Raw genomic sequence first — 23254 nt, forward strand, 5'->3', positions numbered from 1 at the left:
TGTGTGTGTGTGTGTGTGTGTGTGTGTGTGTGTGTGTGTGTGTGTGTGTGTGTGTGTGTGTGTGTGTGTGTGTGTGTGTGTGTGTGTGTGTGTGTGTGTGTGTGTGCCTGCATAGATAGATAGATACATGAAATTCCTCTTTGGTGCAGTCGTAGACACATGTGCAGAGACTGCATGCAGTTGCAGTATTTAGGTATTTAAGTGTCGAGTTTCAATTACACGAAAAAACTTTCACACCATAGTGTATCTCTGTCTCTAATAATAAACAACAGCTGGCCTGTAAGAGGGTGGGAAAAAGCCGTTGATATGCAATATCATTTGGAAACACAAAAGTCCCGCATCCGTTGAAAATCTGTCCTCCAGGACAATGACTGAACATCCACGGGAAAAGGCCGGCGACAAAGCATTAGACTTTTAATGAGGGAAAAAAGGTGTAAATTATACTTGCTGGTTTTATTGTGTGGCGTTTTCCTAGCATCTGCTGCACAGGCCGTGAACTCACAGATGAGAAATAAAATAAAATAAAGGCACAAAGTTGTTCTGTATTTTATACAAGAAATATTTGGTTTCTCAAAAGATTTTGTTTCGTAAAATCTCCAGTTTCTGCAAAACGTTAAACATCAACGTGATCTATGGCAGATTATGCATTTTAACACTGTAATATCCAAACCTCGGATCAGTTTGATTTTGCCAAATATTTAATAATAATAAAAAAGATTAATCTCATATACTTAATCAGACTCGTTTCTTAGTTGTTCTGTACACTTTGCATGAAGTTTTAGATTTTTGAGTGATGCAAACGACGACAGAAAAAAAAACAACAGGGGGAAAAGCTCTTGCTTGGGGGACCTGGTGGGGCTTCTGCTATTATGCGCCAAGATGGAGAGAATTGCTGCAGTCCAAATTCCTTTTTGTGAGGGGACAATTTACAACTTGGTAATAGACCTTTTTATGTGCCTCCATCGCCTGTCATTGGATGCCACTGGTCATGTGCGAGAGGCAAACGTCTTCATGGCCCTTTTCCTGATTTCCCTGGCGATTTCCCCCCACTGCATTCTGTATCACGTTGTCTATGGTGTTAAACCGATACACTACGGTCTGCTCTCTTAAAAATCGCCTGCCATTCGTTTCATAATTGTCTGATCAGCGCATATTTTCCCGGCGCTGCGTCGTTTGTTTAATTAATTATTTTTTCTTTTACTGGATGACAAGAGAAGCGTTTCAACTTTATCCACATCCCACCTTCTTCATTCACAGAGCTGTGCTGGCTCTTTCACGCAAAATGCACTGCCTGAGCAAACTTCAAAGAGCAAGCATGGAGTACCTCACCACCATAGGTAAGATTTCTTGTGCGATAATGGCGTTTATTAGTTGGGCATGTGTGAGAGCATGTAAAGTTTGACAGCTTCCTGTTTCATTGGTCATGTAAATGAGCTGCAAGGTAATGGCACTCAGGTAATTTGGTGAAGTCACATGTTGCTGGGTGTGTTGGGATTAATTGTTTTTGTTTTTAGACATGTTCAGTAACAGAAGTCTGGCCATTATATTATAATGATTAACAAACGTCCGTTTAGCCGGCAAGTTGCCTTTTATAATGCAACAACCACAGAGAAATATTTAAGAAGATATCATATGGATTTCAAGTCGTTTCATCGTGTTTATTGATGCCTTTTTAAAGCCTTAGATGCACAAATAGAAGTTGTTTCTGAGGTCACAGATGGTGATGTGTGAGCTGTGTTTTTGATGCAGAGAAGTTTTTTTTCCACTGTGCACTGCAAGAGAGCTTTGTCTTTAACCGGTCATTCCTTATTTTGCTTTCAGCGTTAAGTTATTGGTTGTAGACAGATCCCAATTCCATCAGCCTCTACGAATAATTGTAGCTATATTATCCCTCATCTCTCAACCTGCTAGAAAATCTGTATTGGCGTATTCAGGCCACCATATTCCATCACACTGTTTCGCTTTATATGCTAATAAATGAGGGATTATACTCGAGACAAAGTTCAGTTAATTTGCTTTATGGAACGTATACAAAGCCTGGCAGCAAAAGTTCAGTTTTCCTACTTGTTTTCAGCTGCCTGGAGATGAGGCCAACTGAACAAAGACAGTATTTCACTGTTGCCTGACAGGCAGCTGCGAAAGTATTTACAGCCTTACTGCAATGCGGCAAAATGGACCCTGAAAGACAGGCACAAGCAGAAGCCTGAGAGAATTACATAGGACTCAGTCATGATCTTTTACATTTTGACAGTGCAAAAAAAAAAAAAGATCACACGTTTTAAGCGTTTTTTGTAATGCACGTAATTATTTAGTATATGTGTGACCGCAGGCCCTGCACTAATATTTTTATTAGTTTCCATAAATGGATTTCCTCCCTTCACTCCTACTCAGCTCCTCTCAGACATCCAGACTGTCTAGACCCTTTAGCAACAGACTTATATAATCATATAATATATTTTGTGAGATTTCTTTTTTTAATTTTTTTTTTTTGCTCAAGCCAAGCCATGTGAACCTAAATGTGCTGTCATTTGCCTTCTATTTAATAGTTTTAATTGTTTTTTTGTTGCCACTTAGATAAATGATGCTTTCATTAACAATGTTAAGTATGAATCATCACCACAACATCAGCATTTTCAATTTCAACATCTACTTTGCAGTTTATTACTACAGATATTCCCATTATAGTCTTTTTTAAATGTTCACTCTACAAATAGAGGAAAATATTTAGATATAAATATGCTATGGTAATTATTCTGAATTCATATAATGTGTTTAAAGAGCTTGACTAAACCTAGTTTTGAATTAGCTTGCATTAGGCTACTTGCTTTGGAGGGAATCATTTAGAGGAGTAATTGAGCAAATTTTGAAATCAGTGGTCTGCATACCAACAGTAAATCTCCTCTCCCCTCATTCAAAACTTCATCAACAGTTTGATGAAACACAGGATTGGGTGAAATAACTGGTTTGTGTATGTTTTATATATTTATTTATTTATTGTATTTATTACAGTGGAACTGTGGAGAGGCCTTTATCATGCCAGCAGAAGGCGCTGTTGCCCAACAGTCAGATTCTCTGGTCCCATTTAGCAATCCTTTTACTAGCATGCTCTTTGGTGCTGTAAGTAGATGAGGCGGGAATCACGTGATCCAGTTCGTTTTCTTTCTAAAAGTTGTTTTGGTGCCAGAAAAGTCACCCATGTGGCGCGCATGGGCACTAGATACGTTAAAGGCTGCTATCAAATGAGATCAGCCATTAAGATTATACAATGGTGCATTTTGTGCTGGTTTGGAAATCCTCCAAATATTCATGTCTGTCATCTTTCCCCAGCAAACAGTCATTCAATAATCGTAAACGGTGTCCTCGTGATAAACAGGATGATTCAATTAAAACGACTTTATTTACAAGTTCAAAACAGTTCGAGGAAACATGAAAACTAGAAGCAGGGGTTATGTGTAGGAAGAATTTGAATCTGCAAGGAAGGAAAAGCTTTTATGAAGACATACATGTAAGAAAATTCAAAGCCTCTGATCTGCTGCCCTCACATTTATTATACCTGCCGCACTGTGGCAGCCACCCAAACCTCAACATGGTCTGCTCTCTCCGGTTAGGTCAGAGCAGGGGGAGGAGGAGGACCAAAAGGCATTGCACTCTGGGATTGGCCCGGAAGAATGAATGACATCAGTCCTATTGTGACAGGTTCACTGGACAGAAAAAAAAATGTATTCGGGCACCAATCAGTGACGCGTAGTGGTTCATTTGTTAACACTTTAGAGGTCAAAAGGCGTCAGATTTCAGGAGATTTAAATATTGAAATTCTCGATTTCAGTAGTTTTGATTCCATCACACCTCAATATTAAAATGATTAAAATGAATATTTAAGATGACCAGGATACTTTGGTGTTTGTTCATGGAAGTTTAAAGCTCGCACATATTTTTCTCCCCAGTTTTCACGGTGGGAATAAAACATGCTATTCTGTCACGGCTCGCTCTTGTACCACTTTCTGTTGTGACTGTTACAAAATCCCTTCCGCTTCCCTGCTTCCTCATTTCCACGACTTTTCCTCAGTGCACATCAGTGCAATCGCTATTATTGAGTAAGTGCAACTTTCGGGGTTATTTATGGGCCTGCGCCCTGTTGTGAATGGCTGTGAGGAAACACGTGATGCCATTAAACTTTGTTTTATGGCCTGGGACTTGACAAGCCAAAATATAATTCTCATTGTGTATTAGTAAGACAGTCCAGATGGAATAGAGCCTCAATTGACATGGAACTCTACCGGACTGACTTTTCCCCTTCAGCATGGATGCGTTTGTTGGACTGCGTGTCATCTGTTGCGGTTTCCGCGGTAAGCTGCGTTTTATCATTATGCTCGTGGTATGGGCGTGTGATGTCACATGCGTAATGCTCAGGCTAAACTGTTTCCTGCCTGTAAAGCTGCAGTGCATGCTCGGTAACTTTTAGACAGTGTGCTCTTCTGATGAAGTTGTGTTCAAGTTTAGTACTTGTTTGATTTGTTTTGAAAAGCTTTTATGGATCTAACCTTCACTCTTTTTTAAAAAGTGTTATTGGTCTGATTTGCTCCACACCATATTCTTCTTATTCCTCTTTTGGTTCTGCTTCTTTGTTTGGTCTTTTTAAAGCTGTATGGTGATCTTGTGCAGTTAACTTGAGATTTTAATCAAAGGAATTTTATTTTAAATTGCATTAATTTCCTGCTGTGTCCAACTGTTAAGCTGCACATTTCTTCACCCACAATTCGTTTGCTAGATAACGTCATCTTCTCTTTGGGTTTCAATCACACAGAAATGTTTTTTTTTTTTTAAACAGCACTGATTTCGCAAGAAAATCAGTTTTAAGTCTTTACATGGTGTGGATTTTCTTTTTTCTTAATTCACCCCAGGCCTGGCGCGTTTCTAACTGCAGGCCTTTAAATTATTAATTTGTCACCCTTTGTTAGAAATCTAGTCTTGCAATGGTTGCATGTTTGATCCAAGCTTCAAATGGAATTTAGCGTTTATTTTGTATTACTATCAGACAAAAAAAATCCCTTTATTAAGTTGTGTGAAAAATAAGCAGGCCTGGTGTTTTCTGCAGCTTTCAAATCCACAGCTGATGGTTTACAAAATCGAAAACAAATATCTGTGAATGTAATGAAGAAATAGTCGAGCTGGAGACTAGTTGGCCATTGGTTTAACACGAGCTGCCAGGAAACGCTGATTTTATCATTCTTTTGTTGGGGAACTCGGCTTTGACCCGTCACAAGGACCGGCAGGGTCAGGTGAAAGGCAGGTCAGGCTGTCTAATAAATACTGAAACGTGAAGTGCAAGGACGATTTATAATAAATGAGTAAATAAATAAATAATGCACTCATCATTTAATTGAGGCCATAACGAATATTTTGAGTTTTTGTTCGTATTTTAGCGGAAGTTTTCCAGCTCAGATCACAGCATATATATGTGCACATGCATACTACACGCAGGCCTACATATTCGTTAAAGGAGCTCCAGCACAAAGCGTCACACTGATTTTACATTTTACTGTTTTATGTTTGATTCTTATTTATTAAAGGCCTCTTTTACAAGGTTGGTGCAAGCCAATAATATTCCCTATTATATTACACTAAACCGTTTACATCACCTGTCAAATAATTAGCCACGAATTTGTTTCTTTATCCGTTTAATTTTTCTTATTAAAGAAGAAAACGTGTTCTGTGTGTGAGGCACAGTTGCTTTTTAAGCCCTTTCAGAGCTGAGATGCAATTATTGTGTCACATTTTGGACAAGAAGGAAACATGTCATAAATTCAAATTACTGTCTCGTTGCTTAAATACTGACTCAAAATTTTTAGAGTTTGCTATATTTTCTCGCCATCAGCGTTATTTTTCTCCATATAGACGCACTGATATGAAATTAGCTCACTCGCATGGTGATTTAGCGTCCTTGAAAAAAAAGTGTATTATTTTTGCTAGACCCTCTCAGTTTCTCTCAGTTTTGGCCAATCTGTCTTGATCACGCCCAGCTTTAACTAATTTAATTTGTAGAGGAAGCTCGGTGTAGGGCTTGAGGTGGTCTCCATGGCAGTTAGTTAAGGTCTGACGACTTGGTAAACTTTTGCACCCTTTGAGCTGTCAGCAGCAGTAAAAATAATTGAACTTTTTGATAAGTTTGTAAATGATTTGAGTTGACCTCGATGGCCTCCAGCCCGTAGCATCTTTTGGACAGCGGAGGTAGGAAACCCCTGTATAACCTGGCAAGTGCTCAGGGGTTTATACCGTTGCTCGATTGCTTGACGGAGGCTTAACTTTAAATCTGAGCTGACAGTTTTAAAAAGTTTAAGGTCATTTATGGATTTATGGTGTTTGAAGAAGTGTATTGTCTTGCTGTGAACTTGGGCTGTAGCCTGATGAAGAGAAGAAGATCTTCTGCGTTGAAAGCTGGGCTGACCTCAGTTGGTAGCTGTTTTTTCATTTACTTTACGCTTGTCATTTTCTTACGATTGACAGGAGCACCCAGGGCAGAGGTAGCCTGTAGCCTAATATTTTTGCTTTTCCTTTTCTTTATGTCTTTCTTCTTCTGCTTTTTTGGAAGCCTTGTCAACCAGCAACTGACAAGGCTTCGAGGGTTTCGTGTGTCCTATTGACGAGATTTCCTTCAAATAAGCAACAAAAAAGACCACGAAAAAAGCCTACTTTATACTGTAGAAAAGGGGAATAAATTAAAAAGGAAATGCCGTGGCTAAAACAAAGAAAATAGGGCACTCCGGAGTGATTATAGCTTATAAAAGTATGTGTTTATCCCTGGGTTTTTAATTCTTGCCTCTTATTTTCTTATGTAACCTCAGCTTCTTTGATGGTTTTGGTTTATTCTGATTGTGAGCCACTCTGTTAATTTTATTAGTCTAGAGTGCTGCACAAAGAAAACGTGATGTGGTTTAGGGGGTAAAATTAGGCAGCATCGCTTCCCGTCGTCTATATATACCCTGTAGAACCGAATTTGTGTGATGAAACCAGATTCACAGATTCGATTCTAGGGGAGTATATGGTCGATGAAAAAACTTCGATTTATTGACTTTACTGCCATCGTTATCAGGCATTTGAAGCCTAATGTGCTTCCAGTTGTTACATTAACAGTGTTGGTTTATGAGTGAGAGTAAATCTGACAACACCACATTCCTCATAAGAGGTCGTGCTGTAACTCTGTAGGCTTAAAGGAAATCTAATATGAAATGTTGCACGTGGAAATAAACATTGGAAGGTGTCTCTATTCCTGTTTGGCTCGCTGTGCTTTGCATGAAATACCAAATGAATTTACTAAATGAAACCAAGCCACAGACACTCCAGCTGTAGCTCTTTTTTCTCTTGTGGGCAGTTTCTGTCTCTACATTATTGATTCCCAGAGACTGCTGCTGCTGTCCAATAGGCTCCTGAGACAGATTTTTTTTTCAAAGGGATGGGAGCAGATGAAGTGATGAGATTCGTGTAACTTTTGGATGACCCCTTCTTGACAAAGACAGTGTCCATCAATTGTCCTCACTCATTATTCGCTGTCTTTATGCCAAGGGGCTTTTTGTATCTTTTGTTGGTTTCTCTGTTGAACACCATGCTTTTAAGTTAGACTTTAGAAACCAGGAATCAGCTTTGATGAAACATCACCATGCACAGAAGACAATCCCCATTTTTAATATTCTGTTTCTTTTTAATACGTTTCGTAAGTTCAATATTGTGCATATTTTCCCCCAATTTTTCTATTTATTTATTTTGAAATCCTCATTTTCTGTCTTCCAAACACGTACGCCGATGTTTCAAGATAATATTTGCGTTTTTTCCATCAGGTTCTAATTTCTGTGTATCTTAACTCAGATAAAAATGCATTTAGTTGTATGTTTACCAGTGTTTGGACCCGCATCACCTCTATTGGCCGATCTGGTCACATGGTTCGCTAACTTTATTCAGTTGACACCAAGTAGGAGGGCTTTATGGAGGGAGGAAAAAAGACAACTCGAGAAAAATTAGTATTTTCTACCTTCAGAAATTAATGGCCATGAGTTCGTATATGGTGAACTCTAAGTATGTGGATCCCAAATTTCCTCCCTGCGAGGAATATTCACAGAATAACTATATACCTGAGCAGGGCTCCGACTACTACAGTCCATCGCAGGACACAGACTTTCAGCATCCAGGGATCTACCCACGGTCAAACTACACGGAGCAACCCTTCAGCTGCAACACTGTGCAGGACTCCACAGTGCAACCACGGGGTCATGGGCACGAGAGAGCCAGCCACCCGAGCCATTTTAGCGCACAGACTGAGCAGGGGACTCCGGTCCAAGTGGCCGGACCCCGGACTTGTGGACAGCAGCAAAACACAAAGAGCCAAAATGGGATACAAGCCAAGCAGCCAGCAGTAGTTTACCCCTGGATGAAGAAAGTTCACGTAACTACTGGTAAGATTTCCTCTTCTTCTTCCTCTTCTTCCTCTACTGAGGGCTATAATCCAGAAATCAGTCAGTATACTTATAGGAGTCTTTGAAAGGCCTCGCCAATTACACAAGTCATAAATTTTTATAGCTCAGGAAATAGGCCGCTAGGTGAGCTCCTAAAAGCTCCTCAAACACGCAGACTAGCCGGTGGAAATTGGGATGAAATCTAGAGCAAATCTGGTTAAATTTAGCTAAAATAATCCAGTTTCCTGATGACAGTTCCGTTTAAATTTCCTTAAAGTATGAACTTTGACAGAGAAACTAATTTTCTTGTCCTGCACATGTTCTACCTGCATGCTGCATCGACCACATTTAGTGACTTTTGTTTGTTTCGTTTTGTTTTTCTTTTGTGTTCTTTCTCCCAGTGAACCCGGATTACACGGGATCTGAACCCAAGCGGTCCAGAACAGCTTACACCCGGCAGCAGGTTCTGGAGCTAGAAAAGGAGTTTCATTTTAACAGGTATCTGACCAGGCGGCGGCGGATTGAGATTGCCCACACTCTTTGTCTCTCCGAAAGGCAGATTAAAATCTGGTTTCAAAACAGACGGATGAAATGGAAGAAAGATCACAAACTACCCAACACCAAGGGGAGATCTGCACCAGTCTCCAACCATCTGCAGAGCATTCAGAAGGATAACCTGACTGATATCACAGCATTATAAGAAAGGAAAGTGGTCCTGTCCTTAGAGATTAACTGTATATAAAAAAGACAAAAGTTACATCTGACTTTTGCATGGACTGATGTCGTTTCTAGCCATTTTGTTTTTAATTTAACAAACATGACCCTCCAGCATTGTTGCCTCGAGTCTGAGTGAGAAAATCAATCGGTCTTTAAAACCGAGAGGTTTGCAAGCTGAGCCTCTTCTGTGTTCAAATTTCCTCAAAGAGACAGAAAAAACGTCGAAATAAACTTTTCCTTCCCTCTTTTTCCGACGTTGCCCCCTCTGAGGAGACATTTATCAAGCAGCCTCGGCCGATTCAGTGGATTTAAACAAAGTGTCTCTGCTCTTCTCACGTGGATTCAGCTGATTTAAACAATGAAATATCTTTGCTTAAAAACAAAACAGTGAGATCATTTCAAATTACACGCACATACACAAAAGTTATTACAGCTTTCAGCACAGAAATTATTTTAGCCAACTGAAAAATTCACATTAAACGCACAATATATATATATATATATAAATGTATACTTGAAGGAAATATTATTTGCATATAGAGCACGCCAAACACTCCTCAACCTTTTTCAGAAATCCCCGCTGAATCTTTTGTGACTTGTATGTTTTAACTTATTTTGTACAAAAAAAGCTTTGAAATTTTAAAATTGTTATTTCCCAAACACAAGACATTCCTGTGTGCATACTATTCAGAGTGCCCTTATAAATCTTTCCTGACATCTTTGTAAACAGTGTACATTTTCAGAGGCTCTCTTGTGCCATTTAAAACTCTCCTATGAAAGATCATTTGTTCTTGCATGGCATCAAATTGATACTAGATGTTTCCAATCGGAAATAATCAAATCCTGGAGATTTAGCAGTATTTTATTTTTTTATTTTTCAGACGATTTCTGCGTCATTATTTATTTGTTTAAAAACGTGTAAATTTTTTCGTATAGCACACAATTAAATTAAAAGTATTCGTTAAACCTTTATTATTCCGAAATATGTTTGAACTCTTGTGCGTTATTAGCATGGCCTTATGCAAAGTTTTAGTCTTAGTTAACATGGGAATCTTCTATTTTTTTTTTTTTTTTTTCATTCACAACCAAGCTATCCATGGGGCTCTTTCAGGTCATGTTTCAAGACAGATATTTCTCGTTTTATACCGTCTTTGTCCTCGGACAAAAAGCCAAGAAGCTCTCCCAGTATGTGGAGGTCTCCTTTCTGAAGTCTTCTTGACGAGAGAGTTGAAAAGGTATTTCAACCGAAGGTCGACAAAGCAGCAGTGGCAGGTTCATCCAGGGGACACATTTCAGCCGCAAGGACTGACCCCAGCACCCCTGACCCGCCGGACAGGCAGCATTTCTCTCCCAGGCGCTGTTCGCTTTGCTTTGCAGGACTGTTCCACCCTCAAAAAAAAAGAAAAAGAAAAAAGGCTAAAGCTGATTCAAAGTAAGAGCCACTGAATTCCTCGTTTTACATGTGTTTAAACAGTATTTATACCAGGCGAAGCCCCCGAAAAGGTTCTGATTTGTGCGTTTGTCTCCTCATGTCTATATGCAATCTTTTCGTTTTTATTTTTGTACATGCTTTTTACCTTGTACGGTGCATTGAGATGTGAGAAGTATATTGAATAAAAAAAAAATAAAGATTTCTACTGATTATGCATTTAAGTATTTGGGAGACTGTGTGTGTTCTGGGATGTTTATTTCCTGCACTCAAGATAGATTTTGATTTAGAAGAAATACATATATTTTTTCGACCCCGGGGTTATTTATTATTTCCCCGATAGCTTGAAATTTTAGAGTAACTTTTCTTTGTTTGCGTTATTTGGTGCCATTTGGTTTACGCTAGACGCAAAGGACAGCTTTGCTCCAAGTGTTTTTTCACCTAAGAGTTACAAGCGTGTGGAACCATATGGAACTAAAGGCCGCTTTTACAAAACATCTACAAATGGACCAAATGGCCAATGGATACACAAATGCAGCCTGTTGTCTTGGCAGGTCCTAAATTTAAGCACACAAGTGTATTTTTATTATTTAGAAAATAAAATAAAATAGAAGAGGTTGGTTTTTTTTTTACTTTGCCGTTTCATTTTACTCATGAGTTCGTAACAAAGCGAGAGCAAGCACTGCGCAAAAACCTCCCCTTAGGAAAAAAAAAACTCTTAGTGGGGATTATTTAATTTATTTATTATTATTTTTGTGCCATAAAAACCACATTCAATGCGTAAAAGTTATTTAGACGGTTCTTTACGGTGCAGTGGAAGCACAAATTATCTCTAGTGCCCTCATAAGACTCAAATTGACAGGGAAAACTTGTTAAGAGGAGTTGGTCCTTCTCCAAGACTAATTCACGCCACATTTGTTAGAGCTGTATTAGAACGAAGGAACAAACACCCAATAGCACAGTATAGAACTTTAGGCTATTAAAGCATACCTATATTCTGCTTATGGTTAATATTAACCCCCAACCCCCCATGATCCACAAGCTGAGACTTTATTGAGGATGAGACGCAGCAATACCGACCTTCGACCCCTTCACGTTACAGGATCAGCTCGGATACAAACAAAGTGACCATATGTATGCATTTGTAAAGACAACCTGCATCCAAACACTTTTCATCCCCAGTGACCACGGGCTGATGCCCACTGAGCACGTGCGTGCACCGCGCATAAACGTTTGTGTATACATAAAATGTAAGTTTGTCACACGGATGTGGAGAGAAGCAGAGACAAAGTGATGCTACCAATCCACCATCCTGCCAAAAATGATCTCCATATAGATGCTGAGGAGAAGATGAGAGAGAGAGAGGGAGAGAGAGCGAGAGAGAGAGGGGGGCTGGGTGGGGGGGGGGGGGGGGGACTGGGGAGAAGCGACTAGAAGGGGGGTGAGGGGGGAGAACCTACCTAAAATACATTACAAGCTCTAACTTAACCAAAGGTTGCTTTTTTATTATTATTATTTTTAGCTACTTAATATAAAACCTGGGTGTTTTGAGCGTCTGATATATAATGCATGAATTGAACTAATGCCAATATCATAGTTTCCTTGGCAGTTATCAGGTCAGAGCAGCCTACTACAACGTGCAGTGTGTAGCCACACTGACCTACATGTCTGAACAGCAATAAATGGGAGCCAAAGGCAGTGCCATTTTCAATGACACTGCACCCAGTGCAGGAATACAACGTCGTTGCTCTCCATCCGGCCATATTTGATTTCCAGCTGTTTTCGCAAGAAGCCTCTCCGAGCCAGACAACCCCCCTAAGATATATTAAAGTGCGCTGTCTGCATTCAGAGATATAATCCAGAGACTATACCACTCCGCTCTCTATTCTCGACCACGTGATTGTCTAAATAATTAATGCAGCACGTCCCCCTAGAAACACGGCGTCGTCATTAATCGCAAGGACTCTATCAGACTTGAAAACTGAAGAGATCCCCCAAGAAAATAATATCCGATTCCCGGCGCAACTGTAGTCCCGCACTTTAGCAACACATCTGAACCGATGGATGCTTGGGTAGGTAAATATTTCAACATTTTTCATGTTGCCCCAGCTGGTAAATGACGATATCAAATGTCGTGATATTTGATAAATTGCTCCCTTTGATGTGTGCGCTCTGAGCGCAATTGTATAGGCTGTGGCTAGTCGCTGTACGCATGCCTTCTTCTTTTTTTTAAAATAAATAAATAAATTAAATATATTAGCAGTAGCATAATTTTTCAGTTTTGCGGTTTGCAAATGTCTTGAAATGTACTGATGGGACTAATGTGAAAAAAGTAAATGGCAGTGACAAGTAGGATTTATGGATGCTCGCTTTGAATAACTGCTCTTTCGGACACATGCAGCTTAGTCTGCTCCCTCTTTTGGGCCCATAGACTCCTTATTCAGAGTCTAATTCGGATTTTTGCTAATTTAATGTGAAGTTGTTTTTGTTTCTTTTAATCTGAAGTAAATTGAATATGTTTAAAGAAAGCATTAAAATTAACTTGTCTTGTTTGCGAAGCAGAAATCGCGATTTTTGGTGTTGTATTTTTAACCATAAGACAAATTCCTAGTTATTTATCTCTCCCTTTCGCTTTAGAGCACAATCATTTTCTATTGTTTTTATTGTTAGTGGGGGGATGATCTAATTTTGATTTCTTAGAAGTCCTAGAAGTTCGGCCAGGCTGACAGTTCTGCCTCCTTGTAAATCATTCTCAGTTATCCCTGAAAGGGTGCGAGGCTGTTGGGGGCCGGGCGAAAACTGTAAATCTTTCACTTTTATTACCCTCTGAACATATGCTGAGACGCTACCAGTCCGGCATCCCTTCTTCTTCTTCTTCTCTAGCAAAGATTACCCACCGCTGAACCAACCAGGTCCGAGAACCGTCTCTGTGGTTCGAAATCTTAGAGTCTGGCCTTTCGGTATATTTTCTCTGGCATTAAAGCGTGCCATTATTTGGCATAGTGTGGGGTTAGTACCGAAAACAATGCAAGAAGACACTGGCTCCGTGCCTCTTTGTGCTTCAGCTGTGTGGGAAGACAGACACAACAAACACGAGATGATAATGTGGTTTATTTGAATACAATCCTTTCCCAGTTGCAAGAAAATACACACACGTCATTTATTTCATAAATCATTTTTTAAAATGCACTCCCACATCATTGCGCAGTTGTTTGTAAATTACACAGAACCGCGTTTTAAAACGTTTCAATATTATGCAAAATGTGGTGAGTGAGGCCCTCTTTATTCGTTTTATTGCGAAATCCCCGCTAGTTTCTATCTTTAGGGGGAGTGAGGCAAAGAACAAGAAATCTTCATAAATGTTGGAAATTTCAAATCTTCTGTGACATAAAATGCACAGATCATTTTTTGCACACATGCATTGCACTTCAGTGCCTTTGTGGGGGGGAGGTTAAAGATGTCTAGATTTGCACGTTGAGCACCCAAACAAAAGCATATCTGCTTGGGTTTAAACGCTGAAGTGCAGGCGAGCTGCAAAGCTCGCAGCTCATGGGGAGATAAAAAGAAATAGGCAGAGGAACATTTTCACATTCACACAGTTCAGATGAGGAAATAAACGCCACCCTTTATCAAAATGGATTGGTGAGGTAAGGCTTACTTGAAGAAGGGAACAATCACGTGAACAAATATGCTTGTACCTTAAGGCAGCGCCTTTATTTGTCATCATAAAGCTTCCGAAACACCCCAAAATCCCAATGTTAGCTGCAAATCTTTACAGGCCTCTCCGTTTTTGAATTCCTGTATATTTCACTGGGTGATTGATTGCCAGTGATTTTTTTCAGGAATAAGGATACCTTGTTCGCTTTTTATTGGTAGTTGAATGCGAGTCCTTCCATTCTTTCGGGAATACTGTCTCCACTGGTATATGGAAATGTCTGAAAAACAGCAAGATCAGGTTTAGGACAGCATTGTCTACAGACAAAGGGTGAAGGATTTATTCTTGAGACAACGTGGAAAGGAACTGAGACTGAGAGGGAACTGCTTTATGATGAATTGATTCACAGGTAAGAAATTGCATGGCAGAAAGCAACCTTTAACCACGGGTTAATATAATCCAAGGAAATATATATCATTCATTCCATTCATGGAGGCGATGCTCGTTAACGTCGCTCTCACCGGCAAACGCGCGGGTATGGAGCCCAAAGCTATCTCTTCAAAAGCAGATTCATATTATTACCATTATTATAGTTTTTTTTCCTCGAGAAATTGCGTTCAAATATTATCGACAGATCGAGCCAAAGCTACCCTGCGCTTTTCAGCTGATTTCACGTTTATGAAAACCTGCTCGGAGGAAAAAGTGGGAGAGGAACTTTTCTTTTTGACTCTTGGATCGTAAATCACATTAATTTGTTGTCTTATCCTCACTCGCTGGCGTTTGCCGTTGATTTATGTGGGTTCAATAGTATGGCTTTGTTAACCTGCAACGTTATATTATAGGTGAATTTATAGTGGATGCTTTAAGGGATAGGAGGTCTGAATAGTGAACAAGGACAATGCAAATGCGGTTTTTTTTTTTAATGTTTGGATACCTTAATGGCTAATTTGTTCCATGCAAATATATTTTCTCTCTTTGGACTGATGAGCAGCAGGTCTAAGAACACAAGGCAATAAACTCAAATTTGAGATAATTTCCACCCATTTTCGTTCAGTTTACTGTTTTACTTTGGATAAAGATTTAATGTTTGTGCACTGCAGCTTTTGTATTATAGGCCTGAGCTGCTCATAATTACGCGCAGTCTCCTGGATTTAAAAAAAAAAAAAAAAAAAAAGCTAAACTAAAAATACAGACATTTTGCTACAAAATGGGAATTTGTAAGCACTATACAATTTTCTGCAAAAAAACAAACAAAACGCAATTCGTGTTTTGTTTTCGTTTTCGTTGTTTCAAAACGGCAGCGAATACATTGTGTAAAATTATAAACTTAGCTTAAAAAATAATATATATATATTTCCAGTTATACAAACTTCCCTCTTATTAATAGATTTTCAAAGGTTAAGCTGAAGAAACGACTAAGTGAGATAATAACACTCCAGATTGAGTCCGACCCATTGTGTGGACCAAACTTACCGTAACAACGCGTAGGCGAAAAACACAGCCGCGTGAAAAGGGAACCATGTCTGCTACTAGTAGCTCAGTGTGCTCAAAAGCACTCGAGGTGCAGACTATCGACCGGCTTTTTAGAAAATCCTCATGAAAAAATCCTACAGTTGAATCGTGATACTATGAAGCTAAATTCCTCGGATAGATGCAATGAAACAGGAGCTGTTTGTTTCTTTTTTTTACACTCACTGCAAATATAATTATCTGGAAGATTTCTGGGTTTGAAGTTCTGGTTTCCTTGCCGTCGGTCGAGCATCTTGTCCTGTTTCTCTTAGCGCTGAAAAGCTGCTGTGAATTTAGTCGAGACTTGGCTCTTCTTTAAGGCAAACTGTTCGTTGTTCATTAAACTATGACTTACTGCTGAATGACCCTAAGGTCACCTAAAACGCTTATGAGTGCTAGATATTTGGCCTGACTCTTTTGTACTAAAAGTGCACATGTCAGACTTTTCAGTCTCAAGAAAATGAAAGCAAAAGAAGAAGAAAAAAGTAAAAAAAAAAAAAAAAGTGAAATAAAAATAGACATACAATAAAAACGCTGGAAAATATGGAACTAAAGCCTCAGTTCTATTAAGCTACTATATTTTTCAATTAATTATCTAGAACTGTTTAGTTTAGCTTGAGTTTACACATAAATCTAAATTTAAAAAAAATACTACAACTAAAAATGTATCACTCATTTTTAACACAACATGCATCGAAAATAACGCAGGGCTCAGACTAATAACAATACATTTATTTGTGTTATTATTTTTGTCTTTTAGGTCGAGATGGAAGCAGTGGTGAATGCTTGAGGGGTATAAAACAGATCTGCGCAGATTTCGGTGAGTAACGTTTTTTTAATGAAGGGAGAGGACAACACAGCCAACTGCTAACAAGGTGAAAGGGTGATTTGTTATTAGGCTACATATTTACGCTCACAGTGTTTCACAGGAGGCTTAAATCAAGAAAACAGACATGAAGGATGGTCTTAACCTGTACGTGTAATTATTTACGCAGGCCAGAGTCCAATTTCAGTAAGTCCCATTTCCTTTTTTAGCAGCGTTGCCGGAATTAAACAGTGAGAGCACACACAATAAGAAAATTAAAAAGAAAAAAAAAGTAGAGTTTTTCAAGACCTCGCCAGTATCCCCGTGCCTTATTCAAAGCAGCAAAACAGCTCCGTGCTTTCCACCTCTGTGTTTAGCTGGAGACTCGCACTAAGCCAGAATGGAGGCATCATTTATAAACCGAGCCTCTTCATGGGAGAAGTCGCCGACTATGAAATTCTTTCCCTTGCCTTCCTCCTACGCTTAGTTTTACACTTCTGAGGGGCTGTGAGTCTTGAGGAGTGTTTTGCTTTTCATTCCCCTCTCTCAGGCCGTTTACAACCATAACATTTGCGGTCATAAATTTTGCCGCGGTCCAAACTGACAGGTGCAATTGTTATGCACGGCGCAGGCTGCACCTCGTAAAGCCACCAACATACAGTACAGGAGGGCCCCTTTGATATTTTTGTTTCGGCTTACTTTAAATGTTGTCATGCTTTTTATCATATTGGTAAAATAATGAGAATATTAATAATAATTTTTTGGTTTTCAAAAATATCCTCCAAAAGTTTAAAAAAGATAATTCAAGATAATTAGACATAAATCTTTAAGAAGAAAACCGACCAAGCAGCCAAATTATAATGTTTGAGATGTGCGTAAAGGCTGGTGAAATGTCATATTTAACCCAGCCCAACCCAACCCATCTTTCTCTCTCTCTCACTCTCACTCTATCCCTCCCTTTCTCTCTCTCTCTGTCTCTCTCTCTGTCTCTCGCTCTCGCTCTCTCTTTCTAACCCTCTCACACGGCTACATTTTTATATGAACAGTGCGGGAGTTCAGTGTTGTGCTTCTTGCGCTCTTCAACATGCGATCCTAATGCCTGTGCGCGCGTGAACAATGAATGCATTAGGGGCTTTGTCAGGCCTTGTGATTACTGAAAAGGGTATTGTGTGTACGTGTGTGTCAAATGCTGATTCAGCTTATTTGCAAGGGACTCCCAGAGGGTCCTTTTAGTCCAAGTTAAACTTTAACTGTTTTGTGCCAAGAAACGAGTCGAACGAGCTGGAGATGAAGCATTGTCATAGACAGTTTGAAGACATTTGGTGCTTTTCTAATTTAATTGCTCTAGTTGTTTAATTAGAAAGCACCAAATGCTCTATACAGTAGCTTCAGTCTGGGCCAAGCAAGCTGTGCCTTTTGGTTTAATGTGGATTTCAAACGCTGCATCTCACACATTCTGTGGCGTTACAGTGAGAGATGTTTCTTTTTATAGGTCACAGAGTGGAGCAGCGGTGGGAAACACCAATCACGTAAATAAACAACACTCATGCAACTGGATAAAGCTTCACTGGCTTACTGGCTTTGAATCCACAAAATGCAGAAAGCAACATACTACGACAACTCTGGACTTTTTGGAGGCTACACCTACCCCAAACCAGACTCTTACAACTATGGGCCCGCACACCAGTCCTATCCTACTTCAAACATAGACAGCGACTACCAGGGCTCAGTTTGTCCCATTCAGACAGCTGCAGTCCGGCCACCAGCCCTAAAAGACAGTGACCTGAACGGAGACTGCATGCGACAAAGCAGCAGTCAAAATAACAACAACAACCAAGCGACTAGTATTTCAGAGCAGCAGGCTCCTCCACTGTCTGCATCTTCCCCTAGCTCCAACAGCTCTGCATCTCAGAAGAAGAAATCCCCATCCAGCAGTGCTTCCAGCAGTGCCACACCAGCCCTCACCAAGCAGATATTCCCCTGGATGAAGGAGACCCGACAGAACTCAAAGCAGAAGAACTCAAACAACTGTGCCACCGCAGGTAGTGATCATGATGGTGACGTGTATGTGTAGTGTCTGTGTATGTTGTGTGAGCGTGTAGAGGTGTGTTTGGGTAGGGAGGGATCAGGGTGGGGGGGGGGGGGGGGGGGGGTCTTGATGTGCATGGAATTTATAAATTATTCCTCACATTGTTCAAAAGACCCTAAGATGATTCTGTGATTCCTTCACAGGTGGTGAAGTGAGTGATGAGAAAAGCCCACCGGGACCAGCGTCCAAACGGGTCAGAACTGCTTACACCAGCGCGCAACTTGTGGAGCTGGAGAAGGAGTTTCACTTTAACCGCTATCTTTGTCGTCCTCGGAGGGTGGAAATGGCAAATCTGTTGAATCTCACCGAGCGCCAAATAAAGATCTGGTTTCAAAACAGGAGGATGAAATACAAAAAGGACCAGAAGTCTAAAGGGCTGGCGCACTCCCCCCTGGGACATTCCCCGGATAGAAGCCCGCCGCTGAGTGGCCCAAATCACATTGGATACTCTGGCCAGCTCCAAAATGTGAACAGCCTCAGCTATGACGCACCCTCACCCCCGTCCTTTGCCAAACCCCAGCAAAATATGTACGGCTTGGCCGCGTACACGGCACCCTTGGGTGGCTGCATCCCACAACAGAAGAGATACCCGGGCTCCGAGTACGAACACCACGGCATGCAGAGCAACGGCAGCTTTGCCAACGCCAATTTGCAAAGCAGCCCCGTTTACGTGGGTGGGAATTTTGTTGATTCCATGCCAGCCTCGGGCCCCATGTTCAACCTCGGCCATCTTCCCCACCCCTCATCCACCAGTGTGGACTACAGCTGTGCCGCACAGATCCCAGGAAACCACCACCATGGACCCTGTGATCCCCATCCCACATACACAGACCTCACCTCTCACCAAGCGTCTCAGGGAAGGATTCAGGAAGCGCCTAAACTGACGCATTTGTAATATGTGGTTTCGCGTGTGTGCGTGCGCGTGTATGTTTGCGTGTGTGTGTGCCAAGATTATGTTGCGCTCTTTTTTTATTACCTCACTAGTCTAATAACTACACTCCAAGCGAGTCGTGTGTATTATTACAGTATTATTGATATTACTATTAATGCTATTGTGTAATTATTTTCTAAATAATACAGCTTTGTCCATTTCTCTTGAATATTTGGGGATGCGGAGAAGCAGATAGCCCGGTTGTCAGTAGTTCTTTTTTTGTTCTTGTTTTTTCTCAAGTGCAATGCGCAATTGTTTTTTTTTTTCTTTTTGACTGAGTATTTCATGCCATTACTTGAAGGTAAGTCTTGTAGATCACAAAAATAGAAGCGCATCCTTAGCGAGAAGGATTTTTAGGGAAGTTTTTCGTCTGTTTGTTAGGCTCTCATTTCCCCCCGCGCACACCCCAATTTATTTATTGTTTTGTATTTTTCTTTTGATTTGCATAATCTTTTGTACTAGCATATAGCCTATTTATTATTTAATTACTTTTGTATTGCACATTATTTATCGTTTATATGCGAGTATTTATACGTGTGGAGTTTGTTGTAAGATTGGACAGATCAGTGCACTTGGAAGTGTGGGCAAAACAGGGTTTGGAAAATGCTATGACTCGCAATGTGTTGTTGGTATATAAAAAAGAGCATTTCTAATTGTAAATCTGGGACAAATGGGACATTTTATAGTGTATAAACATCACTATATGTCCATGGTTATTCTTGTGTCAAATCTTAAGCAAAACGTAGACTATCGAAGTATCAAATATTATACACACCAGCATGTCATTTTGTGTAGTCCATTGCTATTTTTTATTTGTCTTCCATTGTTATTCCATTCAGTTGGATATCCATAAATTTATGAAACCCTAATGATATTGAAATGTTATATTTTATTGTGTTCAACATTTTGTAAATAAAGTGCTTAAACTTCGTTTTTTATTGCATTTTGTTGATTTCCTTTTCTTTTCCCCCTTCTTTCTTTTTCAACAAACCCTGCAGCAGGAACTCTGGTTACCCTGCAGCTTCTCATTATTTTTAATTTCTCATTCAGCTGCTGCTGTTGCTGCCAGTGAATCTGTCAGGTAACTGTGCCGAGGAGGCGTATTGACCCACAGCTTTACTGTACAGCCTAAACGGGGAGAGACAATCAATAATTAGACACCAGGATATCTAAAACTCATCAGACGGCTCTATGCTTCCAATGCAAAGTGCATTTCAGCGGAATAAAAGGCTCTGGAGGTTATTGATGTTTTATTGGTATGAGGGAAGTGAGTCTACGGGCTTATTGCATCTTCCACATGTCACTTATCTTCTTCTTTTTTTTTTTTTTTAGAGACGGCCACATGATTAGCCTCCTGCTTGCTGAGACAAGAAAATAAGCTCAATTTTCCAGCAAAGACCAAAGCCTAATCACTGACTACTGTCTAATTGATTGGTGCACAGCGAGACTGAGCATATATAGTCTCGCTTAATATATATATATATATATATATATATATATATATATATATATATATATATATATATATATATATATATATATATACACGACCATTTGTTTTCATGGTCGGTGTAAGACAAAGCAGACTGGTGACAAAACAGAAAAATACACGGCGATTCCTTGACACAGGACAAGATGCAGAGGGGTGTGTGACTAAGAGAGAGAGGGAGAAAGAGAGAGAGCAGTTCATCCTTTATTGCTCCTGGAGAGCCATTTCAAAGCTCATTAATCAAAAACTCGTCGCTTTCAGACTCCTCGCTGATCCCTCCTCCTCGTGAACAAAGCATTTGCATTCCAAATCCAAGTAACACATTTCTAACCGAACAGGCCAATCTTTAATGGTGGTGGTGGTGGTGGGGGAGCTGGGGAGAAGAAGAAAAAAGGAAGGGGGGGGGGGGGGGGGGGCTGTGGCAGTTGGAATCTGTGTTCACATTTTCCAAGATGATATATCCCTGGATTTAAGAGCGCATGAAGGAAAATGAAACTCTTGTCACAGAAATCATCAGTGGCTTTAATTCACTGTGGCTCTAATTCAGAGTGAGCCCCCACCCCAGAAGTTTCACAAACATCAGCCGCTGAACTGAGCGTGATTCACGGTTATATTAACGGCGGCGTTTGTACGTTCAGTCCGTGCTGTGCCACAAACAAATCCATCTTGCATTTTGTCTCTGAGCTACTGCAACACAAATCATCAGTATTCCGTGGATGGCGGCCATTTTAACCCTGGGTGGGTTCCCCCCACCACCGCCACCTCCCTCTTTCTGCACCTCACATGTAATTTATGAAGCTTAAAATAGTTCTCATAAAAACAACAACTTTAGCACCGAGGAAGATAATATTAATTGTTTTCCTGGGATTTTCGGGCAATTTTAAGTTCCAATGAAAATACAATTTTATTATTTACATGCAAGTAAGTGAAATAATGATCATATAAATAAATATTTAAATTAAAAACAAAAACACAAGTTTTGGCTAACTTGTGAGGCTAAGTGGAAATCTGCATCCTCCAGCTTGGAAATAATGCAAGTTAAAATCTAATTTACGAGGCAACAAATGGAGCAAATTGTGTTTTAGATTTTATCCACGTCATAATGCCCCTGATTTTGCAAATTAACCACGGGTGTAGCTGAGATCAAATTCAGCACTGTGGCATACAAAAAAAGAAAAAGAAAAAAAAGCAAGTTACACCTCAGCTGGAAATAGCAGCGGCACAGTTCCGTTGCCTGCGGCTGCCGAGTAAAAAAGTAAAAAATAAAAAAAGACATTCTAACCCTACAAAGAAGAAAAAACCATGGTTAGAAAACTGTGCAGAGAGGTGGTGTTTTACAGAATCCTGGGTTTGAATTTTGTCCATGCAAACTGAGGAAAAGGTGAGGTTGGGGAGAAATATCATTACAGTGATTGTCAATTAAGCACATGCAACTGGTTATGGTGAAATTACACATGCACTTTATCCTGTATAGACTGTGTCTTAAATACATTTTTAAATGATGGCTTAAAAAGAGAAGTAGTACATTTAATTAAACACGAAAGCATTTGTTGGAGCAGGCTGTGCAGCGCATTTTGCGCTCCTGATTGGACACAAAGCCGACAGGCCACGCCTTCTCAGTGGAGAGTAATATTTACATATGGCGAAGTAGTGTTACTGTTTTAATGAGAACAAGAGCTTCTAACAGCATTTAAACTCATCTGTATTCAGGACATCCTGCAAAAAACATTTTTTTTGGTGAGGGGTTCATGTATGCTGTCTCTGCTGAAGATCAGGAGCTGTACAACAAGGGAGGAATCCAGCTGTTCATTCAAACTGTCTGAGGTAAACTAGAAAAGGTACCCTTTCTTTATACAGGCAGGGTCCCAAATTCATTCGTACTGAAAGACGCGAAACAATTATTTAATCAGATCTCAAAGAAAGTTACTACGTCGGCATTGGCATAACATATCGCGATGTCTCCTTTGTGTAAGTGAGCAGCGTTCATCTCCATCCCGATGTGTGTGTATGGGGAGGGGGGTCATTGTTTGTTACCCGCGCTGGTTCAAGAGAAAAGAGAGCTGTAGTCGTGGAAAAAGCTGCAGAAGAAGCCCTTGTTTTAAGATTAGAGCTGTACTGACATCTAGTTTCTTTCAATGTCTTTATGCTTTTGTTAAAGGACTCCTTGGCTGCTCTGTTTGCACCTG

At 40.1% G+C, this 23254-nt stretch overlaps 2 protein-coding genes across 5 annotated transcripts; both read left to right on the forward strand.

The window, feature by feature from the left end:
* The first annotated feature begins 1040 nt into the window (after positions 1 to 1040).
* Positions 1041 to 20510, forward strand: hoxd3a (homeobox D3a). Of its 4 annotated transcripts, none has more exons than XM_080903254.1 (4): positions 1041 to 1337; positions 16515 to 16574; positions 18052 to 18601; positions 18792 to 20510. In XM_080903254.1, the coding sequence occupies exons 3-4, from the start codon at positions 18154 to 18156 to the stop codon at positions 19541 to 19543; spliced, it is 1200 nt and encodes a 399-aa protein (XP_080759380.1). In that variant the 5' UTR covers positions 1041 to 1337; positions 16515 to 16574; positions 18052 to 18153; the 3' UTR covers positions 19544 to 20510. The 4 variants fall into 4 exon arrangements, with proteins under 4 accessions (XP_080759380.1, XP_080759381.1, XP_080759382.1 ...); XM_080903255.1 differs by lacking the exon at positions 1041 to 1337 and adding an exon at positions 4211 to 4346; XM_080903256.1 differs by lacking the exon at positions 1041 to 1337 and adding an exon at positions 12042 to 12662.
* hoxd4a (homeobox D4a) lies at positions 7019 to 10236 on the forward strand. The gene is made up of 2 exons (XM_080903258.1): positions 7019 to 8444; positions 8846 to 10236. The coding sequence occupies exons 1-2, from the start codon at positions 8036 to 8038 to the stop codon at positions 9142 to 9144; spliced, it is 708 nt and encodes a 235-aa protein (XP_080759384.1). The 5' UTR covers positions 7019 to 8035; the 3' UTR covers positions 9145 to 10236.
* Positions 20511 to 23254: the final 2744 nt, after the last annotated feature.

Source organism: Rhamphochromis sp. 'chilingali' (genome assembly GCF_963969265.1).
Source record: "Rhamphochromis sp. 'chilingali' genome assembly, chromosome: 14".
In the NCBI taxonomy this organism is placed as follows: domain Eukaryota; kingdom Metazoa; phylum Chordata; class Actinopteri; order Cichliformes; family Cichlidae; genus Rhamphochromis; species Rhamphochromis sp. 'chilingali'.

Coding starts and splice junctions, on each gene's coding strand:
- hoxd4a (XM_080903258.1), top strand. CDS start 8,036: ATGGCCATGAGTTCGTATATGGTGAACTCTAAGTATGTGGATCCCAAA. Junction 8,445..8,845: donor GAAAGTTCACGTAACTACTG/GTAAGATTTCCT, acceptor TCTTTCTCCCAG/TGAACCCGGATTACACGGGA.
- hoxd3a (XM_080903254.1), top strand. CDS start 18,154: ATGCAGAAAGCAACATACTACGACAACTCTGGACTTTTTGGAGGCTAC. Junction 18,602..18,791: donor AAACAACTGTGCCACCGCAG/GTAGTGATCATG, acceptor ATTCCTTCACAG/GTGGTGAAGTGAGTGATGAG.